This window comes from Apus apus, chromosome 2, assembly GCF_020740795.1.
Source record: "Apus apus isolate bApuApu2 chromosome 2, bApuApu2.pri.cur, whole genome shotgun sequence".
Taxonomy (NCBI): domain Eukaryota; kingdom Metazoa; phylum Chordata; class Aves; order Apodiformes; family Apodidae; genus Apus; species Apus apus.
In genome coordinates this window covers 106,254,028-106,267,183 of record NC_067283.1, presented here as the reverse complement: position 1 = coordinate 106,267,183, position 13,156 = coordinate 106,254,028, and the positions used below count along the sequence as shown (strand labels likewise).

Here is a 13,156-nt window from a genome sequence, read left to right as displayed (position 1 = left end):
TCATCAAGCCCCTAAATTTTTCCTGCAGACTTTGTAGGTTCATCTGTTACACAGATTTGTACGCAGTTACTGAATGCACAAAAGGTCTGTTTATGTGCTTTTTCAAATACTTGATTCAATTTGGTCAATAATTCCAGAACTATTCTTCTATGATGCACTGAATAGATAACCTGAACTACTTCTCTCTCCCATGGACAGCAAAGGGCCACAGATTAAATTTACCTACAGAACAAAGGCCACAAGAACAAAGGTCAACAACAGATTTTAAGACCCCAAACATTTTTGGGGAATGTCTATTAAACTTAAGAACAAAGATAAAAATTGATTATTTCAAGTGGATCACCCAGTGTTTAACAGTTGATAATCCTGTGATCCTTCTCAACAGCAAGTATTATTTCTGGCATCACCTTTTTTGGGAAAAAGTTTGCTAAAAAAGGACCAAATCTGAAAGGGGAGAAAATATGCAGGTTTATTCTGTCCTAAGTTACTGGACATAAATATCATAAAGCTACATACTCCTTAGATGGACAGCACATCTAGAAGGGTGTAATTCACACCACTTTTGAACTAAACAAACACCTCACCACTGCTGCAAGGGGGAAAGCACCCAGGCTGCTTCTGCAGGTTCTTTGAGATCACAAGGTGAGCATGTTCAGCTGGCTGCCTCAGGGAAGGGGAAGAGGAAATGGCTGTCCTGCAGCATTACTTTTCTACTATTTTACTGAACTGCATTGGCTTATGTCAGAAGCACAACACAGTGACAGAAAACTTGAGCCAGGCCACCAACCGTCCCTTAGTGGCAATGGCAAGCTGTTCATTAGGCTTGTTTCAGAATATGGAATCTATCTTAAGAAGCATTTGCTTGAGTCTGGTAAAAATCACAAAATATTTATGCATTAGAAAGACACAATTTAGGTTTGAATTTACAGCGTACTGTGTTTGTAACAGGCTTTGTGATCAACCTGAGTTAGTGGAAGCAGACACACACATGACTGTTTGGGAGATTATTGCTATTATGTTTCTCTTCTGTAGTCACAACAACATTACATACAGTTTTAAAAAACTAAAATTCAGAATAAAACATTTAAGAAGGAAACTGGTAGCAGTAGCTTCCACACCTGTAAAGGCATACATCTGGGGAAATTGCTTGTGAATGACAGAAGTAGCTCACTTCCCAACATTCAGACCAACAAATTGTAATAAACCGCGTAATTATTAACAATCCAATTGTTAACTGCCCACTAATTCCCAAATTCCAGAACAACCTAACAGCTCCATAGATTACATACTCACTCATTTATGGAATGGTAAAGTTTTGCAATGCCCTGATGAGTCCAGTCTTTGCCAAACTGAGGGAGGATCTGTCCTAAAGCATCAGACCTAAAAGCAAAATCAGATAGCTGATACTAAGTATATGAGTTTTGTTAAAGACAACCACTAATTAATATACAGTTTATAATTAGTATTTACAGAAATGTATCTGAATAAGGTCCTAACCATTTCAAAACAGAATTTGTAACTACTCCAGACAGAGCAATTAGTGTGGCCATACAGCACAAGTCAGTTTCCAAGTTAACCTGTGACTGCTAAACCTGGAGAAGTTTAGCCACATGGTAAACGTTATCACCTTTGCATTATTCTTTTCAGAATCACAGAATTATCAAGGCTGGAAAAGACCTTGGCGATCATCAAGTCCAGCCTCTCTCGTAAAAGACAGTTTTAGTTTGCTGTAAATGCAAAATTTAAAATCAAAGCAACACATTTTTTCCATGACTGTTAATGAACATTCCTTAACAGTCATCTTAAGTAAAATTTCTTCATCTTACTTTGATAAGCAGGACAGGATCAATAAAGCAAGGGAAAAAAAAAAAAATTACACTTACTTGGTTATTGTTCCATCAATGTCTGATATGATGATTTTATCATTCCAGTTCCAGAGATATATTGTTCCTGCACAACGGCAAGTGCCTTGATACTGGGTTGTAATACTAAATACAACATCATTAGGGCCATCTCTGAGCTTCAACTTTGCCTTTAGAATAAAACAAAATAGTTGAAAATACAGAGTTGCCCTTACTATAAAACTCTTAAGATCTTAAATGATACACACAAAATTACTCATATATTTTTCCTTCTTTATTTTGATCACCTCATCAAGAAGTGAACCATGGTTCAACACAACACCAGCAGTTTTGCTGGCAAAATCTGTTTTGTAGTCTGGGTACATGAATTCGTCCATAGCTCCTGAATCTCCTTACAGCAGTGGACAGTTGAGTCTGCTGCTTTAATTCTTGCTATCACAGTAGACTTAACAGTACTACAAAGTGGAACTCTAGTTTGTCATAGTAAGCAACCACACTTTCTACTTAGCAGGCTCCTTCCTCAAAATTCTCCTCTGATGAGGATTATAAATTTAGACAGTAAGAGAACTAACTTGTAAACTAGACTGCAATGAATAACCTGCTTACCAGTTTAAATGTACAGTTCTTAGACTGTTTGGAGCCCAGGATATCCAAATTGCAGACACTAAAAATGTCACTTTCTGGGCAACATCTTAATACAGAAGTTTGACGATGGAATTTTTTAAGAAATTCTCATTTTTAATCCAAACACAGGTTTTTAAAAACACAGCAGAAGAAAAAAATTCCCAGCAGCTGCCCATACTAACACAGGAAAATACTTTGAATTTCTTTTCAAATTTCCCCATTCATTTTTTCCACTGCTAGAAAAGTAACCTGAAGATCATTTTTACTCTGTGAAATGTACTTATATTTTATGTATAATGTACAAGAAAGGCATTGCACTTACTATTTGGTCTGAAGACAGCCTAAGTGACTTCTTATAAGATGGAATGTTTCCATGGGCTGGATGCTCTACTGGGGCAGAATCTATTTTCAGGGATTCCTTCAACTCCTGTGATGCTTCATCACTAGAAGAATCATCTTCTGGAGGTCTAACATAACATTAACCAGAATAAACATAAGCTACAGAAAATCCTTTTTTAATGGTATAAGATTCTTATGCAAGAGTAATTTCTGCTTATGTTGAGAGAGTTTGCTACTAGCCTGATAGCACAGATTAACAGTCCATGGCAAATGCCCAGACAAAGCTACTATACACCAATAAGCAGGTAGGATTTGTCATGAATGCTAGTATTGGTGGAGCTCTAAATACTACTATTACTAGCTGGTTCCACACATGAAGGTTTAGTAAAGAGACAGTGGCAAGTGGTCACCAATACTGTGTGATTAATTGGGTAAACTGCAGCTGAAAATGAATACTTAATGAATAACACTGTGTTTTGTTGTTGTTGTTTTTTTTAAAGCTGCTACAGTTACTACATATTTTAAACTGTGGGTGATGAGTTAGTGAAGTAACTCACCTTTAAGGCTATTCACAGACTTATTTTTCTGCTAGTTAGAGATTTCAAGATTAAAAGCAGCATTTAATTTCCCTGAAGTATTAAATCACAGTATATTTAGTTTTTGAAGTCTTTAAGACACCAACAACATTTACAAGTATCTTAGTAAAATCATAGGAGAATACGAACATGCATAATAAATTACCTAGACTGGGACAGTTTTGTGCTAAATACTGCTAGTTTTCAACTACAATCTTGGGCAACCTGTGCACTGTAATTAATACCATTTTATTGTTTCAATTATGTAATAACACAAAAAAAAATTGCACATGGCTTAAATTATTCATACAGTATTACGCTTTCACAGAAAAAAACAACCAAACAAAACCACACTAAACACCCCACACTCCCCTAACAGTATCTCAGAAACAACACCACCGTATTTACAGAGTAGCAGCCTGTTGCTAAAGGTTGTCATATATATCTTTGTTGTTCCGTCAGTTATGTTAAGATTTAGGAAGTAAACACAAAAGGATTTAGAAAATAAGTGCAGTGTATTTGTAGCGCCTACAATGATTGCTGCCACATTAGTTTGCTGAATTGTTTGCTAAACACATCTGGTTCCTCTTCAGTAGCTTAGAGGAAAATGTTTCTTCCTGCAGTACATTCCTACAGAATTCTCCATTTAAAACAAAACAAAAACCAAAGCAATAACAAAAAACCCACAACAAACCAAAACACCAAAAGAAAGGAAAAAAGATACACAAAGTAGTCTTCAGATAAGAACATACCTACTATTAACTTGCTCTTTTATAGTTGCTGGCAGTTCATTTGCTCTTTGTGTCTCAGTTTTTCCCTCTTTTGCCTCTGGTATCTAAAAGCAAAGCGATAATAACAAACAAATTGACACTTTAAGCATTTTTAACAGATCCAAGTGAATTCATAGTTCACACTTAAACAAATACCTATCAATACAGTAAGTCTCAGAATCACTCATTCTGTAAATTGTTTAACAAAAGGATGCTTATGAAGAAAGGACCCACTAAAGCTTTTTTATTTCAGGAAACAAAATTCTGCATGCCAGCACTTGAGATCTGCTAGTGCATGATGAATTTCACACTAAAGGAGCTGTCAACCCACTTTGAGGCACATACTCAAGGTTTAGAAAGCTTAATTTAGTCTAAAGTGGGGTTTCTCAGCATAACATCTATTATGCAGCACAGCACCTACTATTTTATTTGTGTATACACTCCTAAAACATATTCCAGTGACTAAAGAGCAGCTTTGACAACTTCTTATGGCTTAGAAGAAAGAATTTTAGGAATATTGTGCAACAGCTGGATACAACAGATGTTGATGAAGAAACTAGTAACAGCAAATAAAGATGTAATATTTAAGGCTAAATATACAGATGCAGCTACAGCTTCTGCAACACGGAGTAACTCCCAGCTGGCCGTCAGTGACAGAGCTTTATGAGCAGTGTTCTGAGGCACTTCTGACATACTGCAATTTTTAACTGCATAGAAAAGGGGAAGGGGGGATCAAAATAAGTCTCAATTACCTGTTTAGTCATGCTTTCTCTCTTGCGCCAGAACCACCACCTTCCAGACTTCTTTGGCATCTTTTCTTTGACCCAAGACTCAACAGTAGCCTGAAACATTAGGCATGCTTTTAATTTGTACAGAAAAACAAAATCAAGAGATAATAATGTGTTACTACATGCAAAATATTTTTTTTAAAAAAGTATAAATGTATCAATTTACCTTAGGTAAACTCTTCTGAAACACCTGCAAACTCAGAATCATTGGAGCAGCCAGCGCCCAGTTATAATACCTGTTTTGAAATATGTTATTGGTAAGATATTACAAAACCTGACTAGAGGTCGATAAATATCAGTGAGTAAACTACCCTTTTGTTGAAACAAATGCATTTGTTGCCAACAAGTAACACTGAAGTTTTCTGCAAGCAGAGTTATTTTAGTATATCTTGTTCTCACCAGCAGAGACTGGCGGGTTGATGATGTAAAACTCAATGGGAGACTAGGCTGTAGCAACCATGACACAGTCAAATTCAGGATCCTTAGGGCAGTGAGGAAGGAGTGAAGCAAACTCACTACCCTCGACTTCAAGAGAGCAGATTTTGGTCTCTTCAGGGATCTGCTTGATAGGATATAGTGGAACAAAGCCCTGGAGAGGAGGAGAGCCCACAAAACCTGGTCCACATCCCAGGATCACTTCATCCATGCCCAGGAGCTATATGTCCCAACAAAGAGGAAGGCAGACAGAAGAGCCAGGAGGCCTGTATGGATGAGCAAGGAGCTTCAGGACACAATTAAATGTAAAAACAAGGTACACAGAGAATGGAAGCAGGGACAGGTATCCTGGGGGAAGTACAGACAAGTTGTCAGAGAAGTAAGGGATCAGGTAAGGAAGGCCAAAGCACAGATAGAGTTGGACCTGACCAGGGATGTTAAGAATAACAAGAAAAGTTTCTACAGGTATGTCATTGATAAGAGGAGGATGAGGTAATATGTGGGCCCACTTCAGTAGAAAACTGGAGACCTGGCCATGCAGGAAATAGAGAAGGCTGAAGTATTCAATTACTTCTTTGCCTCAGTCTTCACTGGCAAAGGCTCTGGTCACACCACCTAAGTTAAAGAAGGTGAAGGCATGGACTGTGAAAAGGAAGATCTCCCTACTGTAGGAGAAGAGCAGGTTTGTGACCATCTGAAGGACGTGAAGGTGCACAAGTACATGGGACCTGAAAGGATTCATCCACGGCTGGCTGGCTGGCCACAACTGGCCAATGAAGTTGCAAAGCCTCTGTCCATCATATTTGAAGAGTCTTGGCAGTCTGGCAAAGTTCCCACTGACTGGAAAAGGGGAAACATAACTCCCATTTTCAAGAAGGGAAAACAGGAAGACTCAGGGAACTACAGATCAGTCAGTCTCACCTCTGTGCTCAGCAAGATTATGGAGCAGATCCTCCTGAAGGTTCTGCTACTGCATGTGGAAAGCAAAGGGGTGACTAGTAACAGCCAACACAGCTCCATCGAGGGCAAATCCTGCCTAACTTGGTGGCCTTCTATAATGGGGTCACAGCATCAGTGGACAAAGGAAAAATAACTGATGTCATCTACCTGGACCTGTGCAAAGCTTCTGACACTGTCCTGCACAACATCCTGGTATCGAAACTCGAATGGTATGGATTCACTGGATGGACCACCCATTGAGTAAGGAACCAGCTGGATGGTCACACTCAAAGAGTGGTGATTAACTCGATGTCCAGTTGGAGACCTGTGATGAGTGATGTTCCCCAAGGGTCAGTACTGGGACCAGTGCTGTTTAATATCTTTGTCAGCAACATAGACAGTGGCACTGAGTGCAGCCTCAGCAAGGTTGCTGACAATACCAATGTGTGTGGTGAGGTCGACATGCTGGAGGGAAGGGATGCCATCCAGAGGGACCCTGACAGGCTTGAGAAGTGGCCTTGTGCAAACTGCATGAAGTTCAACCAGGCCAAGTCCAAGGTTCTACACCTGGGTCAGGGCAATCCCAAGCACAAATACAGGCTAGGTGGAGAATGGATCAAAAACAGCCTGGAGAAAGACTTGGGGGTGATGACGGATGAGAAACTCAACAGGAACCGGCAATGTGTGCTTGGAGCCCAGAAAGCCAACTCTGACCTGGACTACATCATAAGCAGTGTGGCCAGCAGGTCAAAGGAGGTGATTCTCCCCCTTTACTTGGCTCTTTTGAGATCCCACCTAGAGTACTGTGTCCAATTCTGGAGCCCCCAACATAAGAAGAACACAGAGCTGTTGAAGAGAAGCCAGAGGAGGGTCACGAAGATGATCCAAGGGCTGGAGTACCTCTGCTATGAAGACAGGCTGGGAGAGTTGGGGCTGCTCAGCCTGTAGAAGAGAAGGCTCCGCAGGAACCTCAGAGCGGCATTCCAGTACCTGGAAGGGGCTTACAGGAAAGCTGGGAAGGGGCTTTATTCAAGGGTTTGTAGTGAATGCACAAGGGGTAATGGATCAAAATTGGAAGAGGGGAGATTTAGGTTAGACATTAGGAGGAAATTCTTTCATGTGAAGGTGGTGCAGCACTGTAAGAGGTTGCCCAGGGGAGTTGTGGATGCCCCCTCCCTGGAAGTTTTCAGGACCAGGTTGGATGGGGCTCTAAGCAACCTGATCTAGTGACAGGAGTCCCAGCCAATGCAGAGGACTGGAACTAGATGATATTTAAGGTCCCTTTCAACTCAAACCATTCTGTGATTCTATAATATACAATTCAACATTTGACAGAGAAATGGACAGAGAAAATCTCACTTCAGTTAAAGCTAAATTTAATGCAAATGTTCAGTTTAAAATAATTCTCTTCGAGACTGAGAAACTGATCCATTGAAAACACAAATTGCAAGGAAGCTAAGAAATGCACTTTAAAGGATAGATTTTAAATGAGATCTTCTATGACCTAATTATATTATATAGAGAATTTACCTGTTATAAATCCTTATTACCAAATTAGGATTGTCTATGAGTCCAGGATTTTCAGCAAATTCATGATAAGTAATAATATGTTCCATGAATTTTTCTGCAATAGAAGCAGATTTTTAATTAAAAATTATAATATAAAATCCCAAGATGTCTGATTTGTTTGTATCTAGGAAAATGCTTTCTGTCACGTCAGAGTGTTTGGATGATCTCGCAACATCACTCAGATATGCTGTTAGGGCCTACCTGCTGCCAGGAGTCTTGTGACTGTCTCCTCAGTAACAGGGAAAGCCTCGTACCACTTCAACACTCAACAGTAATGAGAATTAAGAAATTAGAAGAGGGAGGATAAGGAGAAGGTAGGAACTAGTTCAGTTTGCAGGCTGGAAAAAAAGAGAGCCATGCTTGTCTAAACAAGTTTTCTTTAAAAATTATTATGGCAGGTAAGGGGCCTACACACTACACTAAAAGGGGGAAGGCAATTGTTAGCCTACCAGGTTTGTTTAAACACTGACTATTTAGAGCATTTTCATTACTATTGACTATACAAGTTGGCAGAAATTAATTTAGTGTAAGACCCCTGCAAGGAAGACAATTTATTTTAATCAAATCCAGTATTACTACCACATTACCAAGACAGCAGTTCTGAGCATTTATTAATAAGCATTTAAATTTCACTTGATGCATTACAGACTGGATGACCATTAAAAAAAACTAATACTAAAAATGTTGTAGTAGATGTTCATGCAGATTATGTGGTCCTAGAAGCTCCCTCAAAAATGCATACAATTTCAATATTAGAATTAACCAGAGCATTAAGAGAGAGAAATCAACTGGTGAAATTCTGAAGGTTAACAAAACATTAGGATATGAAAAGCAGAGCAGGGGAAAAGACAGTACAACACAACAGCAAAAGGTTTTTAACAGCTGCAAAAAATACAAATAAAAATTATCAGGCATTTGGAAAGAATATGAATTGTGAAGATTTATATAGGACTATGTCAGTAACTGCAGCCAGAAACAAGAGTGGTTAGTCGGATATATAATACATAGTGCAAAAAAGACGACTGAAAGCTTCTCAAGGCATCAAATGCTCTCGATTAACTAGGTTAAATTCTGCTATCTCTGCTTGGCAAATGCTGGAGAATTTTAGAAAATGAAGCAATCCCTGTTCTCAACATGAGCATAATCGGCCAAAGCTTTGCCAGGTGGAAATCAGAGCATTCAAACCACTTCATTTAGCTGCCTGAGCTTTATTACTGTTTGTTCTAGTATTTCACATACCTTTAGAAATCTCTCCATTTTCATTGAGACCTCCACAAAGTGAAAGCGTTACATCAGGCAAGTCCATAGCAGAATCAGACATGCATTCTGTTCCACTGTCAGCAGCAGCACTTCCTACTGATTGGGGTGATTGGGAACCGGAAAGGGTATCGGACTCTGTCCATTGCCTGAAACCTGGATCAGAATCACTAAAGGAAAGAAGTCCACATTTTCTCTTAAGTATTTCACTTGCAAAAAATAAATACAGATTTTAGATTACAGAACACACTATGATTACTCAAAAAAAGCCATCTTGCTGTTGCATTTAAACACTACATCAGTTTACAACATAAACTTCAAACCACCCAAACAATTACCAGATGTAAACACACACTCCCAACCCTTCCATAATACTAGAAAACTGACAGTTTCCAGTTCTCCTAATATTCACCTAAATTGGGAAGTAATTACATTTCTCTTGCCTGCAACAGAATTGCATTTAAATGGGGAAAATATACTCTACTTTCTGTTTTTGCAGAACAATATTATCGTCCTTGATCTTTACCAGAAAGCTGTAGATTAAGAATAAAAACATTGCTTGATGTTTTTAGAACACTGTGTGTTTGGAAAAAGTATGATACAAAAGAAAGGTGGTCTTTAAATAAAAATATCCTGTTGTCATCTAAGGTTAGAGTTATTAGTTTGATCCCAAGCAATGTAATCACTAAATACTCAAAAGTTTACAATTTTAGGTTTAACATAAATCAATAGGAACTTACTTCTTATTAAGTTGTATTTTTACAAAGGTCTTTCTAGAGATTTATTCTTTTGGAGAGTCATTTAGGAGTATAAAATGCTTTGACTTTGTTGAAAAAAACTAAACGAGTAATTTTGATACTGAGCTGCCTTTCATGAAAATCTTGGGGGATTTTTTTTGTTTGTCTTTTTTGATATTAAAAAAAAAAGTTGGGAGGGATGTACAGGATATGCAAAAAATAAACTAATGCATGCTTATCTAGAGCTAGTAATGTGTCAAAATAGAGTACAGGTGCAAAAGGAGCATGCAGTTCAAACTTAACCCCCTTTGTATTTGTAGAACATACAGGTTCCACAAAGATGAAAACTCTAATGACCTCCCACATGGTCTTTCAATGTGTTTCTTGTCAAATCAGAAGTAGATTTTCACAATGAGAGCAGTCCTGACTACTCCACAAAAAACTACAAATCCTAAGTCCAATTCTTTTTATCAAAACTGGCACATAAACACCTAAATCATACATGTAATAACTCACATAGCACAACTGCACTATAACCCCAGATACACAGAACCTTGATTCAAAATTACCTTTTAGGAAAATAGAGTGCTGCAACTTCAGGTTCCAAAGCCTTTAGGTCATCCAAGTAAATATCGTCAGGCCCCTGATGATGACTTCGTTTGTGCACCCCTGTTAATTTTGACAATTAAAGTTACTAAGATGAAGCTATCCAAACACATTAAACACAAACATAATTGTGGAAGATTCAGACACTTATAAATTTATAAATTTATTTATAAATTCATTATTTAATTACAGTTTTAGTCAGACAAGTCTTTAAATAGGAACAATTGAAAAGACACATTTAACTTTTTCTGCTACGGCCTCAAGTTTAATAGATCACACTGAAGGAAAGAATTAACAGCTTTGTTATATACCTTTCTTTTTTGAAGGAGAGTCAATTTTTGCTGTTGGTTTTGTTTCTGGTAAAGGGTCCACCAACAGTCTGGAATGATGATCAGCATCTAATGGCAACAGATCTTGAGGTTCTGTGACTGCAGAAGCAACAGAATCTTTAACATCCATCTGCTTAAGCAGAGGATGACTTCTTGGCTCAGGTTTCAGTACGGTACAGACAGAATCTTTCACATCATCATCATCTTCAACTTCATCAGAGCTCAAGATGACCCTGAAATGAGTCTTCTCTGATGGAGTAATGGTAGCTGTTCTAGGATGTTCCAGTTTCTCTTTCTTGCTTATCTGAAAAACAAAACTCTTGTCAATCCTTTCACTTCACATGTTTGTTTTATTCTGGTCTAAACATTAACCTTGTACTCATGGTACAAGTCCTGGTCATAAATAAGCCAGGTAAGTATTTAAACATGTACATTAGCCACACAAAACATTTCCCACCTTATCAGCAGAGTTCCCTGCAACAGAAGCTTCATACTAGCTTATTTACAACTTCAGTAAAGAAACTGGCACCGAGGAAGTGCTGACTTGACCAAATCATGGCAAGAAAAACGCATATATGTGGATGTACCAAGGCTTTTGTCACCAGCTCTCTCATTAGATACCAAATTTATCAAGGCTACAGTCCCCCTGGAATGACCTAGAACTTTGCCAAAAATAAAGGAAATTCATTCCTGAATTTGCTTTCTTCAGTTTCTAACTAAAAATGGAAACATTTCAGACTTCGACTTTTAGGTTTTCTGGAATTTGCTGACCAGCTTTTGAACACAACAAATTCGAGTATCAGCCAGCCACACGGGGGTGCTACTTTCCTATTTCAGATGAATTACTGTGAAGAACCGCAGATTTCATGCCCCGTTTTAGGACACAATTTTAGATATGCCAAAACTCAGTTCATAAAATGAAAGACAATAAATACAATTACCTTGGTGGATTCTGGGAATCCTCCCCATGTCCATTCCATGTGAGATTCAGATCTAAGCAGGCTCTCAGCAGGTTTAACTTCTAGTTCTGAATCACTTTTAGGACAGACTGGATCAGAGAAAGGGCTAGCAAGTCAACAAGGAAAAAAAAAAAAAAAAGAAAAAAGAAAAAGAGAAAGCTTCAGTATTTAAAATGCATTTGTTGTGCAGCTACTGTTGGTAGAGTTTTCTACAGCTTAACAGAGCTTCAATTATTCAGCAACATGGCAAGAAGCCCAGCAGGGTTTTCAGACAGTGAGAAATTAGGTTAAAACCAAAATCACATTAAAGGACTTACATAGCGATCACCCTAAACAGATTTCTCCACTATATCTGCAGTTTAGGTATAGCTTTCCCTTCAGCCAACATTGAATTTTTCAAGCAAAACAGAACAAACAAAAAAATTCTCTAAAAGTAAGACAGAAATTAGCTTCAAGCTCCTTTCCTCTGTAAAAATACAGCATTTAAATTTGCAAGGCCAACACTTGACTAATAGAAGTCCTAAAAACCTAACTCACAAATGCACAAAACAAGACCAATTCCTGATACAGGGAAAACAACATTAACAAACTTAGGAGAGAAAATGGAGATGACTTGAAAACTTCCTTCACCTTCAGATATATTTGCACTACATGACCTTTTAAAGTTCCGTCCTATTTTTCCTGCCGTGGTTATTAACCAGAAATCAGAAACAGACCTCTGAAATTTACTTTAGCCAAGACTACTTTTAAGACAGAAGAATTCACACTACAAAATGACAGAAAGGTGTGAATTCAAAATAATTTTGCTCTTATGATCTTAGGGGAGGAAAGGAAACACAAGAGCTTGTGTTGAACTAGCATTTAATGCTGGGAAAGGCCCAAGTCTATCCTTTCTTGAACAGGTCAATTATATTGCATATTATAGAAATGCTGCTCTTTTTACACTCCAACATTCACAGCACATTTTGTTTGGTTTGTGATATATATATATAAAATTTGAATTGTAGGGACCAGAACTGGACACAGCATTCCAGGTGTGGCCTGACCAGTGCCAAATACAGCAGGGATGATCATATCTCCATCTCTGCTGCAGATGCAGCTCAGGATCCAATTTGCCTTGTTGCTGCAGCAATGCCCTGCTGACTTGTGTTTAGCTTACCATCACCAGTACCCCCTCAGTCCCTTCAACAAGGTTGCTCCCCAGCCACACAGATCCAAGCCTGTCCAAACTCTTTGGTTTTGTTATCCCAGGTGCAGGACTTTTAATTTGTCTTTGCACTCGTTGTACTGGGAGAGGTTTAATCTTGATATAATACATTTTTTACAGGGAGAATAATCATTCACTAGAACAACCTTTTCAGGGACAC

General features: G+C 38.3%; 1 protein-coding gene across 3 annotated transcripts in view; it reads right to left on the bottom strand.

Annotated features, from left to right (window-relative positions):
* Positions 1–13,156, bottom strand: part of LPIN2 (lipin 2) — a 46,322-nt gene that overhangs the window by 7,097 nt on the left and 26,069 nt on the right. For all 3 annotated transcript variants that reach the window (XM_051611161.1, XM_051611162.1, XM_051611160.1), the window contains exons 6-16: positions 11,772–11,895; positions 10,813–11,134; positions 10,465–10,564; positions 9,141–9,328; positions 7,863–7,956; positions 5,125–5,194; positions 4,923–5,012; positions 4,153–4,235; positions 2,809–2,953; positions 1,884–2,032; positions 1,294–1,380 (exon numbers count right to left, since the gene is read on the bottom strand). In XM_051611161.1, the coding sequence (XP_051467121.1) occupies positions 1,294–1,380; positions 1,884–2,032; positions 2,809–2,953; positions 4,153–4,235; positions 4,923–5,012; positions 5,125–5,194; positions 7,863–7,956; positions 9,141–9,328; positions 10,465–10,564; positions 10,813–11,134; positions 11,772–11,895 (1,452 nt within the window). The remainder of the gene's footprint in view (positions 1–1,293; positions 1,381–1,883; positions 2,033–2,808; positions 2,954–4,152; positions 4,236–4,922; positions 5,013–5,124; positions 5,195–7,862; positions 7,957–9,140; positions 9,329–10,464; positions 10,565–10,812; positions 11,135–11,771; positions 11,896–13,156) is intronic.